This window comes from Pan paniscus, chromosome 5 (genome assembly GCF_029289425.2).
Source record: "Pan paniscus chromosome 5, NHGRI_mPanPan1-v2.0_pri, whole genome shotgun sequence".
NCBI lineage: Eukaryota > Metazoa > Chordata > Mammalia > Primates > Hominidae > Pan > Pan paniscus.
Window position 1 is genome coordinate 173135159 of NC_073254.2, and position 27779 is coordinate 173162937.

Consider the following 27779-nt stretch of genomic DNA (forward strand, 5'->3'; position numbering starts at 1 on the left):
AGGGAAGCATGCACAGCATTTCAGGCTGAAAACAGCTGAGCAAAGGCACACAGAAGTGGCAAAAGAGAAACAATTTTCTGGGGTAAGTATATGGGATTTTGCAAGCAGGAGAGGGTAGAAGAAAAGGGATGAAGAGGCTGGCCCTTGAATGGTTTGGGGTTTACATTCAGGACTTTTTTTTTTTTCAGGAAGGGAGAATTCACTAAGTTCACTGTTTTGTAAGGCAACTGGTTTCACTGTTGATCAACAATCCTGGAGAGTAATGGTAGCCATCATAAACGTGCCAATGACATTAATTCATCGTAATTATATATACATAGACATGGAGTTTCCCTCTTGTTGCCCAAGCTGGAGTGCAATGGTGCGATTTCAGCTCATTACAACCTCCACCTCCCGGTTTCAAGCAATTCTCCTGCCTCAGCCTCCTGAGTAGCTGAGAATACAGGCACACCCAGCTAATTTTTTGTATTTTTAGTAGAAATGCGGTTTCACCATGTTAGCCAGGCTGGTCTTGAACTCTTGACCTCAGGTGATCTGCCCACCTCGGCCTCCCAAAGTGCTGGGATTATAGGCGTCAGCCACCATGCCTGGCCGTATGTATAATTCTCTGTCATACTAGGATTCACAGAGTTCTACAGCCAGAGCTAGAACTCATTTCTCTTGATGCCATCTCTGGATTAAAATAATATTTTAGTAGTTTGGTATTCATAAGCCGGGCATGGTGGCTCACGCCTGTAATCCCAGCACTTTGGGAGGCCGAAGAGGGTTAATCACCTGAGGTCAGAAGTTCAAGACCAGCCTGGTCAACATGGTGAAACCCCGTCTCTACTCAATAAACAAAAATTAGCCGGGCATGGTGGTGGGCGCCTGTAATCCTAGCTACTCGGGAGGCTGAGGCAGGAGAATCGCTTGAACCCGGGAGGTGGAGCTTGCAGTGAGCCGAGATCGTGCCATTGCACTCCAGCCTGGGCAATAACAGTGAAAATTTTGTCTCAAAAGAAAAGTAGTTTGGTATTCATAATCACTGGCACCATGTTCTCTCCAAACACCTAATATTGTAGTTATGTCTGAAATGTCAAAAACAAGTTTAATACAAGTTTAACAATACTTTATTTAAATATTTTATTTCATCTTGGAGCCTTTAGCTGTTTTTATAAGTTAAACCAAATAAATTCTGTAATGAATGTTTTATGCTGTTTGTAAAAAAAAAATTCAAGTACAAAATCAACTTCTTAAAGCCTATATTATATTATCTATTATATTGGGGACTATGGTAATGAAATTTTAACTCCACCCAAACACACAACTTAAAAAAAATAATATTTAAAAGTCTTAGCTGTAAAAATATCACTTGCTCTGTTTCACCTTAAATCGTTGCAAGTGTTGGTTGGGTACCTGCTACGTCTTCTCCACATCTATCATTTCAAAACAAATAAAACACCAACAGGTGCATTAGCTATCATTACATATTTTCCTGGAATACATTCAGATTCTTTTCTTTCATTTCCCCTTAGCAGCAATCAAATCCCTAACAGCTCTTGATAATTTCTCATTTCTTGCTTCAGTGCCATTCTTGAAAACAAAGCCATCCGTTATTGTGTATATGTCATTTAAAAAAATCACAGGTAAAAGGGGAGCTCAGATTGCTCCAAATGAGTGCTTTCAGGAAATAGTGCTTCTCCTATGATATGACTGGAAACCCTGAGTTCATGTCAGTTATGGGGCAATCTCCAAAATATCCATCCTCTCCCGTCCTCCAAAAAGTGCCACCTCCTTTTTTGTTATTTGAGGCTGCTTCTGCTCTTCATTCATTTCATTCCCATTCTGGCTGAGCACATTATACAGCCTCCGTACATAATTTTCCCAAAAGTTTAGACAAAATAAAATTGCTGCATTCCATCTTATCACCTAATATGCATCTGAGGAACATATTCCTTTAGGTTTTCTCTCTCCATTAAATGTGATCTAAATTTTCTGGTATACCTCAAAATTCTTCTGCTTCAGTTAATTATGCTCTAAATTCTCAGAAATGTACCTCAGAATACTAGGAAACAAGTTTGGCAGGCAAATGGCAGAAATGGCACAGGGATGAAGATGAAACAGGCATTCATTCCTGGGAAATTCCTGGAGGGAAGTCAGATTTCCAGCCTGAGAAAAAATGAGCTCACTTCTCCCCCTTGTGCCCAGAACTTCAGATGCTATGAGCCATACATTTCCTTGAATGAGAGAAGGCAAGAGGGTGGAATCTCCTTCTTCTGACCTCTCATTCCAATATTTCTATACTGCAATTAATACATTTGTAGTAGTACCATATATTGGTTTGAAACAGACTGATGTCAGTTTTTAAAACAATTAAGGTGTAGAAAATTCCCCTACATTCCAATCTGATACGGCCACTATGCCTCTGGTACCCCTTCACTTAGCCTTATGTATTTGTACCTAATTAATGTATGAATGCAAGAGTGTGCATGTGTGTGTTTGCGTGTAGACAGACAGATCAATCTTTATAGCCTTGCTCTACAAAGGAGTCCAAATGGAGCTCTATGAACCAATTAAAAAAACCTCAAAGAGCAAGTATAGCCATCTCATGGGGGCAGGCATTTTTGTCTGTTTCGTTCTCTAGTCAATCTGCATCTCTCAGAACAGTGCTAGCACATAGTGGGTGCTCAATAAGTAATCTATTTAATCAAAATCACTTACTCCCTTTCCCAGACTATTTCTATAAAAGCCAAATGCAATCAAACATTAGAAACAAGCAAATAAACGATAAAACAATACAGGAAGTAAATGTAGTTTCTTACTCCATGGTTTGAAAAATCTGCAGCTAAACGCCTTTTTTTTTCATTTTTATTATTTCAACTTCAATTTCCTGTTTATCCCCTTCTTTTGAATGACAGTTCACTGTTCTGCCTTCACATAAGAGACGAGTGTATATTAAAATCTACCTTATTTCACATTTGCATTCCAAAGGGTACTTTCCCAATGAGTTTATGAGGCAATTATTTTTCCTTTAAATGTTCATTTCCATTTTTTAAGAGTATCTTCTTATCTGGTCAATTGCACACAGGCAACATTCACTAGATTGGACATCCTCTTGTGGAACAATCTAACAAATTATAGTCAGGAAAGTCTTTGCTTACTTGTGTGTTTGTTTTAGCAGCCGCACATTTGGTTAATGGACTAAGTAATACAGATAATATCACGATCAAACCTCCTCTTTCAGCATGGAAGGAAAATTAGATTGTATTTTAATCTGTCCTTTGCAAAGCTGTAAATACTTTTTGTCATTTCAGATGCTTCAAGTAAAGCCATTAGAAAAAAACCAATTTGTAACATTTGTCTCACAACATCTTTCTTCTGGTTAGGAGTTAAAATATTAGAGATAAGGAGATGAGGAAAAAAAGGACCCATGGACTCGGAGAGTGTCAGGGTGCCACTTAAACTTATCATGCTATATGAGTCTAAAACCTTTCGCTTGTCCGGAACCTTGGGGAAATTCCACTATCTCTAAACTGCAAACTTGCCCCCTGGGGCCCTGAGGCAAAGCCCAACATGGTGCCTGAATAATCAAAATTTCTTCCAAACATGAGCTCTAACCTAAAAAACATACAAATAGATAAACAAATGAATCCATAAAAATGATATACTGTTTCCTAATATTTGTTTTTACTTTGATATGGAAACATTTTAAATTTCTCAAGAATGAATAACATTGATATTCTAGGAAATACCATGGTATTTTTCCTGACCCTTCTCCATTGATAATTTTGCTTTTCACGGCCAAGAAGCTCCATAGACCCAAAATCAGTGTCAAGAGAGTTTTGTTTGGTTCTACGACCCACTTCAGGCTGCTGTTAAGTTTCCTCTAGTTACTCTTCTCCTCTCCGTAGTTCTTTTAAACAACCAGTCCACATTCAAAGAGATGTTTGGCTCACTTCCTAGTCTATCTCCAGTCTTTCCTTTCCTGGTTCTAGTTTCCTCTTCAATTCAGATGAGCTTCTATCAGCACCTCTGCTTTTACATTTGTATGTCAGCAACTTGCTTTATATTTTAGGCAATTTTGATGGACTCTTTACTGCCAACACACACACACACACACACACACACACACACACACACACACACACTCTTCAATATAATAAGGGTTTTGTTGTTAGCTACCAGGAAGGGTCATAAAAGGATGCACTGACTAATGACTCTTAGAACCCTGCGACATTATTAATGCAATAATAGCACAGTCTCCAAAATTTAAATGGGCACTATATTAGTCTGTTTTCACACTGCTATAAAGAAATACCTGGTGGCTGGCAAGATGGCCAAATAGGAACAGCTCCAGTCTGCAAGTCACAGTGAGATCAACGCAGAAGGCAGGTGATTTCTGCATTTCCAACTGAGGTACCCAGCTCATCTCATTGGGACTGCTTAGACAGTGGGTGCAGCCCACAGAGGGCGAGCCGAAGCAGGATAGGGCATCGTCTCACCAGGGAAGCGCAAGCGGTTGGGGAACTCCCTCCCCTAGCCAAGGGAAACCATGAGGAAATGTGCTGTGAGGAATGGTGCACTCCGGCCCAGGTACTACAATTTTCCACGGTCTTTACAACCCGCAGACCAGGAGATTCCCTCAGGTGCCTACACCACCAGGGCCCTGGGTTTCGAGCACAAAACTGGGCAGCCATTTGGGCAGACACCAAGCTAGCTGCAGGAGTGTTTTTTTTCATACCCCAGCGGTGCCTGGAATGCCAGTGAGACACAACTGTTCACTCCCCTGGAAAGGGGGCTGAAGCCAGGGAGCCAAGTGGTCTAGCTCAGCGGATCCCACCCCCACGGAGCCCAGCAAGCTAAGCTCCACTGGCTTGAAATTCTTGCTGCCAGCACAACAGTCTGAACTTGCTGGGATGCTCAAGCTTAGTGGGGGGAGGGGCGTCCGCCATTACTGAGGCTTGAGTAGGCAGTTTTCCCCTCACAGTCTAAACAAAGCTGCCAGGAAGTTCAAACTGGGCTGACCCCACCACAGCTCTGCAAGGCCGCTGTAGCCAGACTGCCTCTCTAGATTCCTCCACTCTGGGCAGGGCATCTCTGAAAGAAAGGCAGCAGCCCCAGTCAGGGGCTTATAGATAAAGCTCCCATGTCCCTGGGACAGAGCACTTAGGGGAAGGGGTGGCTGTGGGTGCAGCTTCAGCAGATTTAAATGTTCCTGCCTGCCGGCTCTGAAGAGAGCAGCGGATCTTCCAGCACAGCACCTGAGCTCTGCTAAGGGACCGACTGCCTCCTCAAGTGGGTCCCTGACCCCCATGCCTCCTGACTGGGAGACACCTCCCAGCAGGGGTTGACAGACACCTCATACAGGAGAGCTACAGCTGGCATCTGGTGGGTGCCCCTCTGGGACAAAGCTTCCAGAGGAAGGAACAGGCAGCAATCTTTGCTGTTCTGCAGCCTCCGCTGGTGATACCCAGGCAAACAGGGTCTGGAGTGGACCTCCTGTAAACTCCAGCATACCTGCAGCAGGGGGGCCTGACTGTTAGAAGCAAAACTAGCAAACAGAAAGGAATAGCATCAACATCAACAAAAAGGACATCCACACAAACCCATCCGAAGGTCACCAACATCAAAGACCAAAGGTAGATAAATCCACAAAGATGAGGAAAAGCCAGTGCAAGAAGGCTGAAAATTCCAAAATCCAGAAAGCCTCTTCTCCTCCAAAGGATCACAACTCCTCACCAGCAAGGGAACAAAACTGGATGGAGAATGAGTTTGACGAACTGACAGAAGTAGGCTTCAGAAGGTGTGTAATAACAAGCTCCTCTGAGCTAAAGAAGCATGTTCTAACCCAATATAAGAACCTTGAAAAAAGGTTATAGGAATTGCTAACTAGAATAACCATTTTAGAGAAGAACAAAAGTGACCTGATGGCACTGAAAAACAACATGAGAACATTGTGAAGCATACACAAGTATCAACAGCCATATTGATCAAGCGAAGAAAGGATATCAGAGATTGAAGATCAACTTAATGAAATAAAACCTGAAGACAAGATTAGAGAAAAAAGAATGAAAAGGAATGAATAATGCCTCCAAGAAATATGGGACTATGGAAAAGACCAAATCTACGTTTGATTGGTGTACCTGAAAGTGACAGGGAGAATAGAACCAAGTTGGAAAACACTCTTCAGGATATTATCCAGGAGAACTTCCCCAACCTATCAAGACAAGCCAACATTCCAATTCAGGAAATACAGAGAACACCACAAAGATACTCCTCGAGAAGAGCAACCCCAAGACACCTAATCGTCAGATTCACCAAGGTTGAAATGAAGGAAAAAATGTTAAGGGCAGCCAGAGAAAAAGGTCGGGTTACCCACAAAGGGAAGCCCATCAGACTAATAGCAGATGTCTCTGCAGAAACCCTACAAGCCAGAAGAGAGTGGGTGCCAATATTCAACATTCTTAAAGAAAGCAATCTTCAACCCAGAATTTCATATCCAGCAAAACTAAGCTTCATGAGCAAAGGAGAAATGAAATCCTTTACAGACAAGCACATGCTGAGAGATTTTGTCACCACCAGACCTGCCTTACAAGAGCCCCTGAAGGAAGCACTAAATATGGAAAGGAAAAACCAGTACCAGCCACTGCAAAACATACCAAATTGTAAAGCCCATCAACACTATGAAGAAACTGCATCAACTAACGGGCAAAATAACCATCTAGCATCATAATGACAGAATCAAATTCATATATATCAATATTAATCTTAAAGGTAAATGGGCTAAATGCTCCATCCAATTAGAAGACACAGACTGGTAAATTGGATGAAGAATCAAGACCCAACAGTGTGCTGTATCTAGGAGACCCATCTCATGTGCAAAGACACACATAAGCTGAAAATAAAGGAATGGAAGAATATTTATCAAGCAAAGGGAAAGAAAAAGAAAAAAAAGCAGGGTTGGCCATCCTAGTCTCTGATAAAACAGACTTTAAACCAACAAAGATCAAAAAAGACAAAGATGGGCATTACATAATGGTAAAGGGATCAATGCAGCAAGAAGAGCTAACTATCCTAAATACATATGCACCCAATACAGGAGCACCCAGTTTGATAAAGTAAGTTCTTAGAGGCCTATTAGGGACTTACACTCCCAAACGATAATAGTGGGATACTTTAACACCCCACTGTCAATATTAGACAGATCAACGAGACAGAAAATTAACAAGGATATTCAGGACTTCAACTCAGCTCTGGACCAAGTGGACCTAATAGACATCTACAGAACTCTCCACCCCAAATCAACAGAATATATATTCTTCTTAGCACCACAATGCACTTATTCTAAAATTGACCACATAATTGGAAGTAAAACACTCCTCAGCAAATGCAAAAGAATGGAAATCATAACAAACAGTCTCTAGACCACAGTCCAGTCAAATTAGAACTCAGGATTAAGAAACTCACTCCAAACCACTCAACTACATGGAAACTGAACAACCTGCTCCTGAAAGACTACCGCGTAAATAATAAAATTAAGGCAGAAATAAATAAGTTCTTTGAAACCAATGAGAACAAAGACACAAAGGACCAGAATCTCTGAGACACAGGTAAAGCAGTGTTTAGAGGGAAATTTATAGTACTAAAATGCCCACAGGAGAAAGCAGGAAAGATCTAAAATCAAAACCCTAACATCATAATTAAAAGAACTAGAGAGGCAAGAGCAAACAAATTCAAAAGCTAGCAAAAGATAAGAAAGAACTAAGATCAGAGCAAAACTGAAGGAGACAGAGACACAAAAACCCCTTCAAAAAAATCAATGAATCCAGGAACTGGTTTTTTTAAAAGATTAGCAAAATAGATAAGACTGCTAGCCAGATTAATCAAGAAGAAGAGAGGGAAGGATCAAATAGACACAATACAAAATGATTAAGGGGATATCACCACTGATCCCAGAGAAATACAAACTACATCAGAGAATACTATAAACGCCTCTACACAAATAAGCTAGAAAATGTAGAAGAAATGGATAAATTCCTGGACACATACACCCTCCCAAGACTAAACCAGAAAGAAGTCTCATCCCAGAATAGACCAATAATAAGTTCTGAAACTGAGGCAGTAATTAATAGCCTACCAACCAAAAAAAGCCCAGGACCAGATGGATTCACAGCTGAATTCTACCAGAGATACAAAGAGGAGCTGATATCATTTCTTCCGAAACTATTCCAAACCACAGAAAAAGAGGGAATCTTCCCTAACTCATCCTATGAGGCTGGCATCATCCTGATACCAAAACCTGGCAGAGACAAAACAAAAAGAAAATTTCAGGCCAATATCCCTGATGAACATCGATGTGAAAATCCTCAATAAGATACTGGCAAACTGAATCCAGCAGCACATTAACAAGCTTATCCACCATGATCAAGACAGCTTCATCCCGGGGATGCAAGGCTAGTTCAACATATGGAAATCAATATATGCAATCCATCACATAAACAGAACCAATGACCAAAAACACATGATTATCTCAATTGATGCAGAAAAGGCCTTCAATAAAATTCAACACCCCTTCATGCTAAAAACTCTCAATTAACTAGGTATTGATGGAACGTATCTCAAAATAATAAGAGCTATTTATGACAAACCCACAGCCAATATCATACTGAATGGGCAAAAGCTGGAAGCATTCCCTTTGAAAACTGGCACAAGACAAGGATGCCCTCTCTCACCACTCCTATTCAACATAGTATTGGAAGTTCTGGCCAGGGCAACCAGGCAAGAGAAAAAAAATAAAGGATATTCATATAGGGAGAGAGGAAGTCAAATTGTCTGTTTGCAGATAACGTGATTGTATATTTAGAAAACCCCATCATTTCAGCCCAATATCTCCTTAAGCTGATAAGCAACTTCAGCAAAGTCTCAGGATACAAAATCAATGTGCAAAAATCACAAGCATTCCTATACACCAATAATAGACAAACAGAAAGCCAAATCATGAGTGTACTCCCATTCACAATTGCCACAAGGAGAATAAAATACCTAGGAATACAACTTACAAGGGATGTGAAGGACCTCTTCAAGGAGAACTACAAACCACTGCTCAAGGAAATAAGAGAGGACACAAACAAATGGTAAAACATTCCATGATCATGGATAGGAAAAATCAATATCGTGAAAACAGCCATACTGCCCAAAGTAATTTATAGATTCAATGCTATCCCCATCTAGCTACCATTGACTTTCTTCACAGAATTAGGAAAAACTACTTTAAATTTCATATGGAACCAAAAAAGAGCCCGTATAGCCAAGACAATCCTAAGCAAAAAGAACAAAGCTGGAGGCATCACACTACCTGACTTCAAACTATACTACAAGGCTACAGTAACAAAAACAGCATTGTACTGCTACCAAAGCAGATATATAGAGCAATGGAACAGAACAGAAGCCTCAGAAATAATGCCACATCTACAACCATCTGATCTTTGACAAACCTGAGAAAAACAAGCAATGGGGAAAGGATTCCCTGTTTAATAAATGGTGTTGGGAAAACTGGCTAGCCATATGCAGAAAACTGAAACTGGACACCTTCCTTACACCTTATACAAAAATTAACTAAAGATAGATTAAAGACTTAAACATAAAACCTAAATCTGTAGAAACCCTAGAAGAAAACCTAGGCAATACCATTCAGGATATGGGCATGGGCAAAAACTTCATGAGTAAAACACCAAAAGCAATGGCAATGAAAGCCAAAATTGACAAATGGGATCTAATTAAACTAAAGAGCTTCTGCACAGCAAAAAAACTATCATCAGAGTGAACAGGCAACCTACAGAATGGGGGAAAATTTTTACAATCTGTCTGTCTGACAAAGGGCTAATATCCAGAATCTACAAGGAACTTAAACAAATTTACAAGAAAAAAGCAAACAACCCCATCAAAAAGTGGGTGAAGGATATGAACAGACACTTCTCAAAAGAAGACATTTACGCAGCCAACAAACACATGAAAAAAAGCTCATCATCACTGGTCATTAGAGAAAAGCAAATCAAAACCACAAGGAGATACCATTTCACGCCAGTTAGAATGGTGATCATTAAAAAGTCAGGAAACAACATCTTTACTATAAAGACACATGCACATGTATGTTTACTGCAGCACTTTCCACAATAGCAAAGACTTGGAACCAACCCAAATGCCCATGAATGACAGACTGGATAAAGAAAATGTGGCATATATACACCATGGAATACTAAGCCACCATAAAAAAGGATGAGTTCATGTCCTTTGCAGGGACATGGATGAAGCTAGAAACCATCATTCTCAGCAAACTAACACAGGAACAGAAAACCAAACACCACATGTTCTCACTCATAAGTGGGAGTTGAACAATGAGAACACACGGACACAGGAAGTGGAACATCACACACCAAGGCCTGTCAGGAGGTGGGGGACTAGGGGAGGGATAGCATTAGGAGAAATACCTAATGTAGATAACGGGTTGATGGGTGCCACAAACCACCATGGCACGTGCATACCTATGTAACAAACCTGCACGTTCTGCACATGTATCCCAGAACTTAAAGTATAATAATTTAAAAAAAGAAAAAATATAAATACCCGAGACTGGGTAATTTATAAAGGAAAGGGATTTAATTGACTCACAGTTCTGCATGGCTGGGGAGGCCTCAAGAAACTTACAATCATGGCGGAAGGTGAAGGGGAAGCAAGCTTGGACTTTCTCACATGGCAGCAGGAGAGAGAAGAATGAGAGTGAAAGGGGAAGAGCCTCTTATAAAACCATTAGATCTTGTGAGAACTCATTCACTATCATGAAAACAGCATGGGGAAAACCGCCCCCATGATCCAATCAGCACCCACCAGGTCTCTCCCTAAACACGTGGGGATTATGGGAATTACAAATCAAGATGAAATTTGGGTGGGGACACAAAGCCTAACCATGTCAGGCACTATCAAACAATCTCATCCAATATGAGAGGAAAAGGGGTTTGCCATGATATAGGACTCTTTGTACTCTTCCCACTTAGGCTCCGCCCCTTATAATCATGATCAATTCATATTAGTACCATTAATATTAGTACTCCTGCACCTTGTGAGTGGACAGAAAAGTATACAGAGAATATGTGCTCTTCCTCCAAACCCCAGTGTTCTTGATATTCTCAGGACAAAATTATGTCCTTATCATAATTATCATCTTCTTCTCAGCTAACATTTTAGGAAGCATTTACTCCATGCCCAATACTACCATCCTATTTATTATCACATCAGTACTGAGCTGAGTTCTTTCCCATTCATAAAACATTCATTCCTTCAACATATCAATCACTGGCACTGCTTGGTGTACTAGCTTACATTCTAGTTTCTGGAATGAGGGAGACTAATAATAAATACAATAATTTAACAGAGCAGTAAATACTGTTAAATAAAATGGATTACTGTTAGAGAGTGAGAGATATGAGGAGGGATGAAGAAGGGACCACATTAGGAAGACAGTTCTTAGAGTCTCTTTGAAGTGGTGACATTTGAATGGAAACTTGAATGATGAGAAAGACTGGGGGACAGCTTGTTAGGCAGAGGGAGTGGCAAGTGCCAAGGAAAGGAGGTTGCAGGGCACTTGGTGCTGTCTCTCCTCACGTTCATGGAACTATCCTTGCATCTCCTCTCTTGGATGTCCTCTTCCCTAATGCTCTCTTATGCTGATTTTTCACACCCAGGAGTATTCAGATGCCCATCTGGTCTATGCCCACAAGAAATATTACTGCCTTATTGGCTTTTACCAACCTCATCTTAATATTGCACACTTGACCTTCAAGGCCTTAAAGAAACAGCAATTTAAAGCAAACCTGCATCTTCAGCAGAACCACTGTTCATCACATTGTCTAACATGTCACTGTCTCTTATCTAAGAATGTATGGGATATACTCCTCATAGAATTTAGTGCCAGGAAACAAAAATTCTTCTGAAGATCTGTTTTCCTTCGTTAACCAATGAATTATAGGTAATCTTTCCTGTTATCCTTTTATTTTGGCTGCCAGGAACCACATAGCTAAAACGTAGTGCTCCTATTACAAAAAGGATCTTACCCAGGTTTTGTGGTACATTCACTATTTCCCCCATTTATTTCTCTTGGTGGTTTCTCATCTTTATTTTGTTTTTACTGCCTTGTGTGAAAGTGCTTTTATTTAAGCTGCCCCAAACTTTTTGGAAATAGATGATGTATAAATCATTAATCACCAAGTGCTTTCTGAACAATCACAAGTAACTTCCTCATTGCAAAATCTGATGTGTCATCCTGGTCTTGATCTTACTCACCCTTTCTGCCACATGACATAACTCAGCTGATCTTCTTTCTAATCTTTGGTGTAGGATTATTATACATATGAATAAAACTGGTAAAAAAAAATCTCCACATCCTCGGTTTTATGGCATATTACAGTGTCTTCATTCTCTTTATAACACATTTTTATCCTATCTTATGTATGAATGTGTACATATATGAATATATGCATGTATACATGTAAGTATGCATGTGTATATATTTAGTTTCCTTCTTTTTCCACATGTCCATTCATGCAGATATGCTCCAGGATTCTATTCTAAGCTCACCTGCTCTCTGCTCTCTTTCCTTTGACACTTTTCTACTATTGTTACCCGGAGGTAAAAGACTTTCAAGTTCTATTTCTAGCTCTAGTCATTCTCTTGGGTTTGCAGTCCAAATTCTCTGGTACCATCTGGACCTCAGAGTTAGAATGAGGCCTTGTAGTTCATTCACCCTCTCAGTCATTGAGTTTCCTCCATGACATCTCTGCCAAGTATTTGTCCACCCTACATTTTTTCAGTGACATTAAACTTGCTACCTTTCAAGGCAGCTTACCTAACCAGCTGGCTATGACTCTTAAAAGTTATTTCAAGCCAGGCGCAGTGGCTCATGCCTGTAATCCCAGCAATTTGGGAGACTGAGGCGGGTGGATCGCCTGAGGTCGGAGTTTGAGACAAGCCTGACCAACGTGGTGAAACCCTGTCTCTACTAAAAATACAAAAAAAATTAGCTGGCTGTGGTGGTGGGCACCTGTAATCGCAGCTACTTTGGAGGCTGGGGCAAGAGAATTGCTTGAACCTGGGAGGTGGAGGTTGCAGTGAGCCGAGATCACGCCATTGCACTCCAGCCTGGGCAACAAGAGCAAGACTCCATCTCAAAAAAGAAAAAACAGTTATTTCCAATAGGATGGCAACATCTCTGTGATACATGTCCGCTGATTCTAATGCTATTCCTAAGGTAACAATAAGAGCTAAGACACATTGAATATGAAATGTGTTCCAGGGGCACTGCACATATTATCTCTCCACAACTCTGCAAGGTGGTTTTATTATTTTCATCATATCATTGGGACAATTTAGAATGTATAATCTTTTTCCACGGCTTTTCTCCAAATGGTGAAACACACATATCTTCCAGGGAAACCACTGTCTTCCAGGTTAAGAAAGTACAAATTCCTCCAACCATGTCTCACACAAATTATTTTGTTTTGTAAGTGAATTTCACCACCTATATTCTTCACCTCTAACCATGGTGTCAAAAATAAGTTCAAAATAACATTGCAATTGTGACTTGGATATGCAGAATAGAACATAACGATTGCCAACTTCATTCTGGACGCTATATGGCTCTACCGACATAGCCTAAGATCATACTTGTTACTTCCTACTTAATCAAATAATACCCCTGAGGCTTTTTAATCAATGGCGTGCTAAACATCTGCAAGAATTCTGATGGCTATGTCAAACTACTGAACTCAATTTATTTCCTCACTAACCTCTTCATGAGTTTGACTTATCCATGTCTTATGACATCCTTATTTCCCAGACTCATAGGCTAAAATGCTCCCTGACAGCTTTATAGTTCCTCTTACAACTTCTAGATCTTTTTGTTCACCAAGTCTTGAAGGCTCTGACTCAAACATTTTCTCACATCATCATCTTCCCATGGACCCTGCCCTTTGCTGTTTCTCAGTTTAGGCCTCTTCTCTCACCTGGACAGCTGAAATTGTGGTGTTCCTACTTCCCTTGACCGCCCTCCTGCATGGACTGATGAAGCGCCTGTCCCATAGCACAGCTCCCACCCGGTAATCCTCTGCTTAGAGAGCTTCAGCAGCACTCTGCCTAGCAAGGAAAATTCCACCTTTTTACTCTGATATTAACAGCTGCCAGTATATGTCTTCTTTTTTAGCCTTATCATCTAGTGATTTCCTGCGAGTACTGTATGCTTTTGAAATATTGTGCACAAAATGGTTTTAATTTTCCTGATTCTGCATCTATCTTTATTTACATTGTTTTTGAGCCTGGAGACACCTTTCTTTGTCTGTCAAAATTCTATCTTTCAATAATCCGAGAAAATGTCACAACCTCTATGACACTTTTGCCAGATCCTGGTCTAGCCATTTAAAATTAATCTCATGCTGCTGAGTTCTCACAGCATTTTAGTTCTCTCCTAGAATATAATAATAACAGAAATTTACATATAGGTCTTATCTCTTTATTCTTTAGGCTCCCTCAGACTTGTTCATGTTTTTTTTTTTAATTTTGCTACTCTTTGGTACAGAGTAAGGATTGAATTACACAGCACATTAATTAAGAAAAAGGAGGCAGAAAACAGAAGAGGTAAAACTGATGAGTAGCAGAAACTGAAGAAAACTTGGAAATCTAATGCAAACACTTGGAAATTCAGACCCACACAGGCTGTATTTACCAATGCACCGAAAGACTTTTCTCTCTTTCCTTTGTTGCTGCCTCTCTCTAACATAACATTTTAGACTGTATCCTCTGAACTCTACTTTCAGGAACATAACCTCTTTCTTTTTCCCTAAAATCTAACCAGACTAGAACTCTCTTGGGGGCAACAGTCAGAGGCCAGCACACCAAGTGCCAAAGTTGATTTTGGTTGCAATCAGCCGCCTCACTGAGTAACTACATTCAGTGATCCTACTAAGCCATAAATCCACATTCTCTTAAAAATAATCTCAGTGGCAATGAGCAGACAAGCTTTTCCAATCTCACTTGTTACTCCCCCAAAGTCTTAATAAATATTTTAGATATTAAGTCATTGCAATGTCCTGTTGCTCAATAAAAAAAAAAGCTTATCATACACATTTATTCATTGCTGGTATTTTGAAACAAGACATAAAGATCTTTACATCACAAAGATACAGTTGATTTTATATAAGATGTACTCGAAATAGTTGCATTTAGAAAGAAAACTTGGGAATAGATTCTTTATCAATGTGATTGAATTTCAGTATCACCTACGAGAATTTTAAACTATTTAACATAACCTATGTTAGGTCAAGAAAAGTGCTTCACATTTTTTCCTTCCTGGAATTAACATTTATTTAATGGAATTCTACCTTATGAAACCCCACTTGCATTACTCAGATGTTCAGTCAATGAAATTACTGAATTAATGGGAAAAAATTACCTTCTTAAGATTAGGTCACATGAATTCACAAAACTGGAAGTGGTTACATAATATAGCAGAGTTACATAATAACGTATTGAATGATATTATACTTTAAGATATAATGAGTTTTTAACTAATAGTCTTGTTTTCTGAGCCCAGCCTTCCTGCTTTTTACTTGACTCTCCTTCTCATCTCATTTGTGCCTCCCCCTCTATTCTCAAGTATGTATCCTTTCTTCCTGAATATTTGGCTATGATTACGTAGGCACCATATCAGTTGTTTCCCATAAATAAAAGGGGAAACATACATATATGTATACATTGACACATAAAATAATCTTTTCAAAATATTACATTTTGGAGAAAATTCCAGTGTCGGAAGGATTTCTCTATTGTTTGGTTTTGAGTATTCAAAATGATAAATAAATGTAACTTTCAACTAAATCCATCATTTATATAAACATAGGTGGGTCATTAGACATTGAATTTACTGAAAGTAATTTAGTTTAAAATATTTCTTCATCAGTGAAAATTGAAGTTACTGGACTTGAGTAGATGAAGAAAACATGGACTCCAACAGCTTGAGTCAAAATTGCCAATATTATTTACTGATAAACTAGCATAGAAATTACAATCAGGGCAGTTTATTCCTACCAGAAGAAAATAAGACAGTAGGGTTTTTTGTTTGTTTGTTTTTTCCTGGCAGATAGAACATTTGAGCTCTTGATATGTTTTAAATTTCAGGCAACAAAATTATGTAAATATCCTAAAATTACATAAAATATGAGTAAACACCTATTTTTCTATGAACTATTAGATATACGAAAAGCAAAGATACTCCTTTCTCCTCAATTTATCTATTTAGAAATACTAATAACAATAATAATCATAAGAGAGAGTGGGGAAAATCAAATGTCAAGCCTCACCCAAACAGTAGGTAGGGAAAATGTTAGTATTCCAATTCACAATGAAGCCTTTTACTCCAATGTACATTGGAGTAAATTGGAGTATTTAATACTCCAATGTACACTGGAGTACACTGGAGTACATCAGAGTACATTGGAGTATTTAATACTCCAATGTACACTGGAGTACATCAGAGTATTTAATACTCCACAATACGGCATTCAGTTAATCATAATAGTTTGTAAATTATATAGGTCATTGTATTGCTTTATAGCATGTCTATGCCTTAGTGCCCTAATAAAAGATACTAGTTTTCCTTTGCTTTTATCTAGTGAATTTTGATCATACTAAACTCATAGGTCACAGGTAAATTACTGTATGGTAGTGCTGAGTGGAAATAAATTGAGAAAGAAATAGGTTCAAATCTTACATTAGAATACATTTTTACTTATTAAGAGCCTGGTGAAAGATTTAATGACAAGAATGTTAAATGTAGTGGCTGACAGGAGTGCTGAGCTTACCTTCAAGTTAATTCATTCCTAATGTCAATGTCTTTCATTTCCATACTTAGATATATTAACTATATATTCATCACATGTTTCTAGAAAGGGTTTGAAGTCTTCACTCTGATCTTATAAATCATACAAAATCTTTCCAGATTGGAGCAAATCTAACTGCTAGATTTAGAAATTGCCCTAGTGATTTTAACAAGTTGATATTGAAGATGGTTTTCTTTCTCAAACTTAAATGTATTTATTTTTCATCCAAACTGAGGATTCTGGGGTTTTGGTCAAGGTACTATATTATAAACAGATTGTAATCAAAGATGGAACTGCAGCAGTATCAGGAAAAAATTCTAAAATATTGCTAGTGCATGGGAAATGTGGACCCTGAAGAAGGGCAGGGATCTCACTCTCCTTCCCCTTTGTTCATCCCCTACACCAGCGTTTTAGAATATCTTACATTACAATGATTACGCAGGGTAGCCTACAAGTGAGAGGGGAAAAGGCATGGTACAGATGTATGTACACATTTTCTTTATTTCAATGAGAAGGAATTGGGTGTTGAGGTCGGTTCACAAAGAGGGTTAAGCCTCCAGTCTGTTGTTGTTCTGATACTATGGTGGAGGTTGTTAAATCATCCACCAACAGAGCCACTTCCTGCTTTTCTTCCCCTTATCTCTGAGTCTCTGCTTAGCAGCTTGCTTGAACATTAGTTGTAGAGGCTCCTAAATTTTGAGATCAATTGGTCTATTGCTAAACCCTAAGGAAATCATTGCCTATTACTCCTATGACTTCAAAGCTTAGAATGACCAGTACTCACTAGATAAAAGAAAAATAACTTGAAGAAGCTTATATGTGAACTCCTTGTGGAAAGGGGCCACGTTTAATTAATCTTTGTATCCAAAAATATTACACAGCCTAGCACATAGTGGGTGCTCAAATATGTTTGTAAGCAGGTTGGTGAAACAAACTAGTCAGGAAAGGATAACACAGGAAATACATGGAGAACAACCTAAACATTAATAAGGACCAATTAGTTAAGACAAATACTGGCACGAAATTAAAACCCCTTCAAGCCCTTATTGTTTACATGATGTTTCTTGTATCTATTTTGATTTATTAAGTCTAGTACAATACCTAACACTTCCATACTGAGTACCAATATATGAAGGATTTTATAGACATAATTTCTTTTAATCCTTTAACATTTTTAAATTGTCTTCAGTTTTACAGATAATGATACTAAGGCTCAAAGAAGTGAAGGCTAAATCCCTGGTTATTTGAATCTAAAACCTGGGCTCTTTCCACCAAATTACATTCTCTGCTTTTAAAGTCTCCTTCTTTTAAGGGCAATTTTCCATAAGCTTTTTTACTTTATGTGAATTAAATAACATGGATTGCTGTGTTTCAAATAGCAAACTTTCAAATATTTGCTGAGTTTGATTAATCAAATCCTGAAAAAATAGGAGAGTTTAGGGTAATAGGACGTGGACATAGGGTCGTCTACCAAGAGCCAAAACTGACTCATAAAATCTGTAGATTACATGACTTATCATAAATACACCAAAATAACAGGCTCCCACCTTTCATAGAGACTGGAAAATAAAGAAAGTGACAACTTTCACAAGAGACTTCACTGGATTTAACTCACTATATTATTGGGAAGATTCAAGATAATTTTTAAAATGAAATAAACACTCACCTGCTCATTCCATTTATGTCATAATTTCCCCCAGGTTGTGTCTGTTTTACTGTAATGCCATGGCTCTTGAATTATAACCTGTGTATTTCAACAGCCAATCAGCAGTACTGTACTGTGAAAAGCCTGTGACCCAAGATAAGGAAGTAAATATTTGCTTTGTGAACCACAATCATTGACTACAATAGAATTATATTTACTGACACAGGGAATTTTTAAAAATCTCACATACAAAGCTTAAGAAATTCAGTGATTTTAGATATTTATTAATCATGCTAGAATACTAAGTATAAAATACTTCTATAATTTCATGAAAAAGCCTGCATATCTAATAAATAGTAGAGTAAAAATTCAAATCCATTTCTATTTGAAATAGATTTTATTTTCCACCATAGGTCACTGCTTCTCCTATAGGGACCTCCCATCATTATAAATTCTGAATTACTCAGGTTTTACTGTATTTGATAAACTGGTACCACTGATAATTATAAAATTTTACACTTTCAGCTGGGCGCAGTGGCTCACGCCTGTAATCCAGCACTTTGGGAGGCTGAGGTGGGTGGATTGCTTGAGCCCAGGAGTTCAAGACAAGCAAAACCCCGACTCTACAAATAATACAAAAATTAGCTGGGCGTCGTGGTACACACCCGTAGTCCCAGCTCCTGAGGTGGCAAGATCACCTGAGCCCAGGGAGGTTGAGGCTACAGTGAGCCATGACTGAGCCACTGCACTCCAGCCTGGGTGACAGAGTGAGACTCTGTCTCAAAAAACAAAACAAAAACATTTATACTTTCTAGATAGTTTAATACCTAAGGACTTTATAGATTTTCCAAGCTAGATAATTAAACTTTTGAAACCAAATTTGTCAAAAGTTATAGAACTTAAAAAGTCAAAAACAGGAGCTTACAAGACCACTGAATCATGTGAAACATCGCAGATACAGAGCTCGTTAAGGTAACACATTAAATTCTTACTTTTAACATGTGTAAATTTCACCTAGAGCTTAGTAGTTGAAGTAAGGTATGATTCTAACCTGACATGGTTTTATAATTTAGCTTAACTGACTCATTCTGATGAGAAATCAAATGAATGTCCCTATGATCTCTATGTACTCCCATCTTTCCTTTCAACCCCTTTATCTCAGAAAAACTCAGAAGTTCTTCCATAACATTGGCAACTGGCAGAAACAATCCATGACTATCTGGGAACTCTTCAGACACAAGCTTCTCATAGTAAGGTGTTTGTGAGCAAATTGTTTACTGATTCCGGACTTCTAAAAAGAAGTGTAAAGGTTGGAAAACTCAGGGGTGTAGCAGTATATGATGAACCCCAATACCCTGGCTGATCCAGCTTTTCTGGTTTAGCCACAGTGATCTTTGTCACTGAGCATTTCCTTTCCTTGTTTGCTTCTGCCTTTTAAAAAATTAATATTAGCACTCAAACAAATAAGAAAAATGTACCAGAACAGCAGTGGAAACACAGGCTAAAGACTTGAATGAGCCATCCTCAAAGACAAAAACTGCTTATCAGTATGTCAAAAAGTAATCAGTCTTATTGGTAGCCAAAGAAATAAAAGTTTGAAAAATATTATTTTCACCTATCAGGTTAGCAAAAATTTTTTAAAGAATGGCATTATGTTGGCAAGAACTAGCTGTTCTAAGCATCGTGCCCAAAGGAGAAACTGCAATAGAGATACGCATACAAAATTTAGGCATGAGGATCAAAATCCAAAGATAAAAGAATGGCTAAATAAAGACATTCATAAGGTGAACTATTTTGCAGTCACTAAATCGCATTAAAAATATCAATTTTAATTTCTTGAGAAACAGCAACAAAGGAATGTTAATTTTTTTAGAAATATGAAGTTCTAAAACAGCCATCCCAACCTTTTTGGCACCAGGGACTGGTTTCATGGAAGACAATTTTTCCACGGATGGCAGTGGGGGTGGGGGAATAGTTCTGGAATGAAACTGTTCCACGTCAGCTCATCAGGCATTAGATTCTCATAAGGAGTGCACAACCTCAATTCCTTGCATGCGCAGTTCACAATAGGGGTCACGCTCCTATAAGAATCTAATGCCAGCCGCTGATCAGACAGGAGGAGGAGCTCAGGAGGTAATGCTCACTTACCAGCCACTCACCTCCTGCTGCGCTGCTGGCTTCCCAACAAGTCATGGGCTGGTACCGGTCTGCAGCTCAGGGGTTGGGGACCCCTGTTCTAGAATATGATTCAAATTCTTAAAACAATGGTACATTTATATAAAGGAAATAAACTTGTGGTAAACCATGCTATGTTTTCAATAGCAGTTCTTTAGGTATTGAGATAATTATAAGCACTCAGTACATGCCAAGCACTATGTTCAGTACTTTATATACATCGCATTGTATTTATGCTTGCATCCTGCCTTCATCCCTCTTGTATGTCTGAGGAAACTGAGGCTCAGGACAGATTAGTAACTTGCCTACAGCAATAAAGTTTTTAAAGGGAGGAGCCACAATACAAGCTAAAGCCAGCTTGACCCAAAATTCATGCTCTTCACATCCATATCTGCCTATAGGTAATTTTGTATCATAGGGGATCTAAGATAAGCAAATATAGAGCTTTTATAATTGGGAAACAAATCAGTAATATAAATGTTGTATTAAACACATATATATTCCCAAAACGACAATTCTGAAAATTGCTTCCTCCAAAGATGTAGGACCATAAACACGAGTTTTAGGAGCCCAACTAGTGTACTTGGTAAACAGTGTAAGTGCTGATTTTAAAAATGCAATTCTTACCTTGGAAGACTTTTGCGAGCCATGTCGACCCTGCAAAATTTATTAATTTAGGAAAAATTATTTTACACCTGCCTTTGCCACATACTGTGCCAGGTGCTGGCACAATAGCAGGAATGATCGTCTAAATGAATTTCTTTGGAAGTTAGGAAAGTGTGTCTTTTTTTCAGAGATAAGTGTGGGTAGGGAGAGAAGGAAGGTGGGAGTATCCATCAATCTCACATTGAAAGTCTTGGCTACCTATTGGCTACCTATAGCAAAGGATTATTTTAAGGTTTTCCATAAAAATATATTTGTCTGAGGACCCTTGACACTCCCTTGGAAATGTCATATAATTTTACGCCTCCACAATGCATTCACACTTACACTCTAACTATACCAATCACGTGAAATAAAATGCTTTTAACATCACATAGCATTATTCTCATCCTCTGGGTATATAGTGGTCCTTCGATTTGCCCTCTTTGGTAGTGTAGTATTCTCAGTGTTAAGTAAGCAGAGTTGGAGAGTATCAGAAACAGGATTCTCAGCAGAAATGTGGTTGAATGGACTCCCAGCCCTCTTAGCATCGTACCTCATCATCCATGCCTACCTTCCTTTTCCAGGAAAGCCCATGTATTTTAGCAAACGGACTTCTGACACAAAGGCCATTATCTCTACGGCTTTAGATTAAAAGGTAAATTCTTTCTTAGACTTTACTCTGCAAGTCAACCAGAATTTTGATCAATTCAGATTTAAAATTTTCACTTTTACTTGGCTGTTACAATAAGATCAAACGGGTAAGAATATATATTTCTCCTTTTCTTCAAAGACCGTGGCCTTCGTAGTAGGAAATGTTAAGGAAGGTTTATTATTATTATTATTATTATTTATTATTATGCAAAAGTATAAAATGGTCACAGGAATGATAAGGAACTTAGACCTTAAACATGATGAATTCAAATAAATAAGTACCTCAGAGGAAGAGCCCTACAACCAAAGAGATACCTATTTGAGAAGGAAATGCTGTTTGCCTTAGAATGAACAGGATAGTAAATTAACTCTCCTTGTTAATTCCCTTCCGTGGGGACTAAACGCCAAGGAGTAGTTGCGGAACTATAGCAAAAAGGGTCGAAATCGATCAGCATAACAGACACCTTATGTTATTTGTTCTGTAAATTCGACGGTTTTCTTAATCGTTCAGACTAATTTCAGGAGGAAGGATGAGTGCCCCTGGCTCTGAGATCACGTGTCATTGCCATGGAGATTTATCTTATTTAATAAATAATACCACTCAATCTTTTTGTAATAACAAACACTTCTTTTCTTGTTACCTCAAACTAAATAAACTACTCTCCTATGGTGGCTCTAAGTGCGGGTTTCAAAAGACTATAAAAACTAGTGAATAAATCCAGTCTCCCATGAGTGTGCTAATTACTGTTTTAGTTCATGTTAACAGAAGAAATGGCTTAACAACAGTAACAACTGGAGGAGGTCAAACTTCTCATTCATTTGTATTAAATCACCCTTTCATTAGATAGGAGTGCTATAATGCATATTTCTTGGATAATACTCTCACTACAGAAGACTTCGGAAACAAGTACAATGTACTTTAGATGTTTCACGGTTTGCAAATTATTTCGTACACGCAGCGTCTGGCAGTTGTGAATCGAGGAGGAAAGCATTATTTTCCACTACACTAATAAAAATCAATTCTCACGTCTTCAATTAAATGATTTTCAGAAGGGTTCATCACCCGGAAAACCAGTATGTATGAACGCCGGAAATGCAGATGGCACCCAGCCTCAGAACTGCTTATTCTAGATGGGAACCAAACTAAGATTTCTCTTTATTATTTGTGAAAGCCATCCCACGCTGGAGAGAATCTCGCCGTAAAACAATTTAAGAAAAGAAAGAAATAACTCTGAAGAGTGTGAAGTTCTCCAGACAAATCTTATAGTGACTCTTTTGAAAGAAGCATTTATGGAAAGGTCAGGGGAGGTCAGGAGAGTTATGCCAGGAGCCAGGGTCAATCGTCCCCGGGCGACAGGGGTTCTCCCACGTGAACCGACGTCCCGGGCTCCGGGCGAGGCGCAGGGCTCAGGGCGCAGGGCGGGTCCCGTACGCAGGGCGGGCGCGCGGGCATCTTTGTGGCCAGGAGACCCCGGCTCGCTCTCCCGGAGCCCAGGGACTCCCGAGGCTGGCGCGGGCTGCCCGCGACAAGGTGCCAGCAGCCTCGGGCTCGCGAGGAGCAGCTCCCACCCGCGGCTTCCGAGTCCAGCTCTGTCCCTCCGCCATCCCCTAGTCCTCCGGCATTTATTCAGGGAGACAGGGAGGCAGAGAGAAGAGGAGAAAGCGGCCGTGTCTGCACCCAGCCTCTGCCGCAGCACTCGATGAGGGACAGCAGGGAGGCTGGCGGGGAGGCAGAGATTAAACTATGATTCCATCGATCACGGAAAGACCACCATCACCTACAGCAAAGGAGGCTCCGATGCGCCCACCCGGGCAGCGACTCGCGGTTGGTGGGCGTTCCTCGTCCTCGCCCCCTCGGTGGCTGTGGAATCCACCCCGCGCCGCACACGCCAGGACTCCCTTTCCTTTGACTAAGGGGAGGGGAAGGAACAAAAGAGACCCCCCACCCCCTATACATACATACACACACACACACACACACACACACACACACACACACACCCCTCCGGTATTTTACTGCTGGTCAAAGGATTCATTTTCGCAACCTCTTCTTCGAACACCTTCCCCACCTGAGCAGTGCATTTTCCCAAAGGTAAAGAGAGATAAGGGAGGAAACACAGCACCCGAGGTGATCAGTCGATTGGACACTGTTGATGGCACATTCTCCTCGTTCCCAACCAACCGCACAAAACCCGCAACACCTCGCGTCCCCGCGGGGTCTCCCGCGCCCCTGGCCCGGCCCTCCCGGCCGCCCCCAGCAGGCGCCCCGCTCTCCGCGGGAACTCTGGGACCTGGCCGAGCGTTCCCCGGCGGGCAGGACACTCGCCCGGTTCCCCGCAGCAGCTGAGGGCGGCGAGCGGACCGCGTCCAGGCAGCGACGCGGGATTCAACTTCCCGGACCCGCGGCGCGGCCCCCGCTCCCGCTCAGGGCGCCGCGGCCACAGCTGAGACCCCAGCGCCGCGCAGCCGCCCCCGCCGGGGCATGGGCGGTCGCGCTCTCCGCCCCCTTCTTCCTTCACCTCCCCCCTACCTTGAAAAAAATCCATCCATTGGTGCAAAGCAGACATTTTGATGTCATTTACTTAGCACCGCTTGTTTTGGAGGCAGCGTCTTACCCGGTCGCCTGGAGGTGTGGGCAGCGCGCCGATGGGTCCGGGGGAGCGGGGCTGGGCGGCTCGGTCCTCTAGCGGAGCCGGTTTGCTGCCATCCGCCCAACTTCAGCACCCAGCGGGCGAGGAGAGAGGGAGAGCGGCGAGGATGCAGAGGAGGGGGAGGGGGAGGAGGGAGCGGTGGGCGGGGAGGGAGCGAGAGCCGCTCGGCAGCGCGCATGCGCCTCGCGGGCCGGCGCAGCCCCTCGCCCGGCGCGGCCGGAGGGGCAGCTTCCCAGCCCCTGCGCGCGGCCGCGAGAGTCCCGGCCCCGCCCCCTCCCCGGGCGGCCCCCGGCCCCGCCCGACCTCGCGCGCTCGCCTGGGCGCGGCGCCCACCGTGCGGAGGGGCTCGGCCGGGACTTTCGGCTTCGGTGACGCCCGTCCGGAGCTTCGCGGGAGGCCCGGAGTCCCGAGAGCTTCCCTGGGTGACAGCGGCTCTCCGCCCGGGCCCCTGCAACTCCACTCGCCCGTAGCCCGCGCGCTGCTGTCCTGGGCTGCGCGAGAGCCTTGCACCCAGGAGCCGGCCTGCCAGGCAGAGCAGCCTGCCTGCTCCGGGTCCCGGAGGAAGCATTCCCTGCGTGGGGGTTCAAGGAAGTGTGAAGTTAAGCAAGTTTTGCTTCCCGAAGGACTTTATGAAGCGTCCTTTACTTTATTGACTTCCTCACCCAGAAAGAGGACCTTTTCTCCTAAGAATCAGTGCAGGTGCTCTCTGGCCTAGCCCGTGCCAGCTGCCTCAGGCGCCCGGACCACTCGCTGGAGCAGAGTTTTGAGTGAGAAAAGCCGATGACAAGGCAAGAGTGGAGAATTATTAACGGAGGTGCTGATGCTTGGGGCCTACAGCATCCTTAGGGGACAGCTTGGTAGTTACCAGGTCTGATAATCGTTCTGTGCCCAAGTGGAGCCCAGCTTGGTAGGGAAGGAGCTTGGGATACTTAATGCAACCCGAGCGCTAGATTGCATCTCCTATGATTAGACTAAAGTGTTTGTGTGGAGGAAGTGGAGAAGCAGTGTCTTGCTCTTCAGATACCACATCTGTGGGAAGAGGAGGGAGTTCCTGCAGGAGTGAATGGGCTTTTTTTCTTACACCTAATTAAAACAGATTACTTGTAAATCTGTGTGAGTTCCCCTTGCTTGTGTGTTCATGTAAGCAAGCGTTGTGTTATTTCAGCCTACTGAACTCTCCTGTGCCTCCATCCTCATACACTCACGGGTACTTGAGTTAAATATGTCTCGGGGCCTCCTCCAGGGCCTCCCATGGCTTTGAGTACTAGTGCTCTTCAAAGTGTCTTCATTTTTGTTGGATTTCACAGAAGTATTTGTCTTTGTCTTCCAGGCTGCTATAACAAAATACCATAGACTGGATGGCTTATAAACAACAGAAACTGATTTCTTACAGTTCTGGAGACTGGGAAGTCCAAGATCAAGATGTAGGCAGATTCCTTATTTGGTGAGGGCCCAATTCCGAGCTCATGAACTGCTGACTCCTTGCTGTGTCTTCACGTGGTGGAAGTGAGCAAGGGAGCTCTCTGGGATCTCTTTTATAAGGACACTAGTCCCATTCATGAGGGCTCCACCCTCATGACCTAACCACCTTCCAAAGGTTCCACCTCTTTATATCATCACCTTGAGGGTTAGAATGTGAACATATGAATTTTGGAGAGACAAACACGGCTAGTCCACTGCAGTATTGATTCGCGGTGGATAAAGATAAAAGTTCTTCACCAAAAATGGTTTGAGCAGCATTGAATCCTATATAACTTTCAGATTTATGTCTTCAGTCCTGTCTTGGCCTCACACAGAACTCTTATGTCCTTCACTACCTTTACATCTCCACTTGAGGAATAATTGTCGTAGCTGGTATTTATTGAACAATTACTACATGCTAGGTACAGATCTAAATTCTCCTCATATTTCGTATTCGTTGTTCACAACAACCCTACAAGGTAGATACTATTATTATCATGGTTAACAGGCATCTCAGAAGCAGAACTCCAGATATCCACCCCCTCCAAACCTGTTCCTCCTCAAATTGTTCTACTCTGTTGTTCATTCCAAAAATTTAGAAGTCATCCTTGTTTTGTTGCTTTCTTTCATCCCCACACTCAATTAATTAGTCATGTTTTCTTCACCTCCAAAATATATTTCCAAGTCATCTACTTTGCTCCCACTCTACTGCCATAACCTTAGTCCAAGCTATTGTCATCTCTCACCTGGGCAACCACAAAAGCCCCTATTCTGTCTGCTCATTTCTATCCTCCACAACCCCGAACAACACCCTCCTAATGAGAGGTGACAGCGTGCTGGCAGTCCTCACAGCCCTCGCTCGCTCTGGGCGCCTCCTCTGCCTGGACTCCCACTTTGGCGGCACTTGAGGAACCCTTCAGCCCACCGCTGCACTGTGGGAGCCCCTTTCTGGGCTGGCCAAGGCCAGAGCCGGCTCCCTCAGCTTGCAGGGAGGTGTGGAGGGGGAGGCGCGAGCGGGAACCCGGGCTGCGTGCGGCGCTTGCGGGCCAGCTGGAGTTCCGGGTGGGCGTGGGCATGGCGGGCCCCGCACTCGCACTCGGAGCAGCCGGCCGGCCCTGCTGGCCCCGGGCAATGAGGGGTTTAGCACCCGGGCCAGCGGCTGCGGAGGGTGTACTGGGTCACCCAGCAGTGCCAGCCCACCGGCGCTGCGCTCGATTTCTCACCGGGCCTTAGCTGCCTTCCCGCGGGGCAGGGCTCGGGATCTGCAGCCTGCCATGCCTGAGCCTCCCACCCCCTCCATGGGCTCTCCTGTGGCCCGAGCCTCCCCGACGAGCGCCACCCCCTGCTCCACGGCACCCAGTCCCATCGACCACCCAGGGGTTGAGGAGTGTGGGCGCAGGGCACGGGACTGGCAGGCAGCTCCACCTGCAGCCCCAGTAGGGGATCCACTGGGTGAAGCCAGCTGGGCTCCTGAGTCTGCTGGGGACGTGGAGAACCTTTATGTCTAGCTCAGGGATTGTAAATACACCAATTGGCACTCTGTATCTAGCTCAAGGTTTGTAAACACACCAATCAGCACCCTGTGTCTAGCTCAGGGTTTGTGAATGCACCAATTGACACTCTGTATCTAGCTACTCTGGTAGGGCCTTG

General features: G+C 41.9%; 1 protein-coding gene across 1 annotated transcript in view; it reads right to left on the reverse strand.

Moving 5' to 3' along the window:
- RGS17 (regulator of G protein signaling 17) overlaps positions 1-24639 on the reverse strand; it is a 126383-nt gene extending 101744 nt beyond the window's left edge. Inside the window, exon 1 of the mRNA XM_034963104.3 lies at positions 24548-24639. Coding sequence (XP_034818995.1) covers positions 24548-24567 — 20 coding nt within the window. The 5' untranslated portion in view covers positions 24568-24639. The remainder of the gene's footprint in view (positions 1-24547) is intronic.
- Between the last annotated feature and the right edge of the window lie 3140 nt (positions 24640-27779).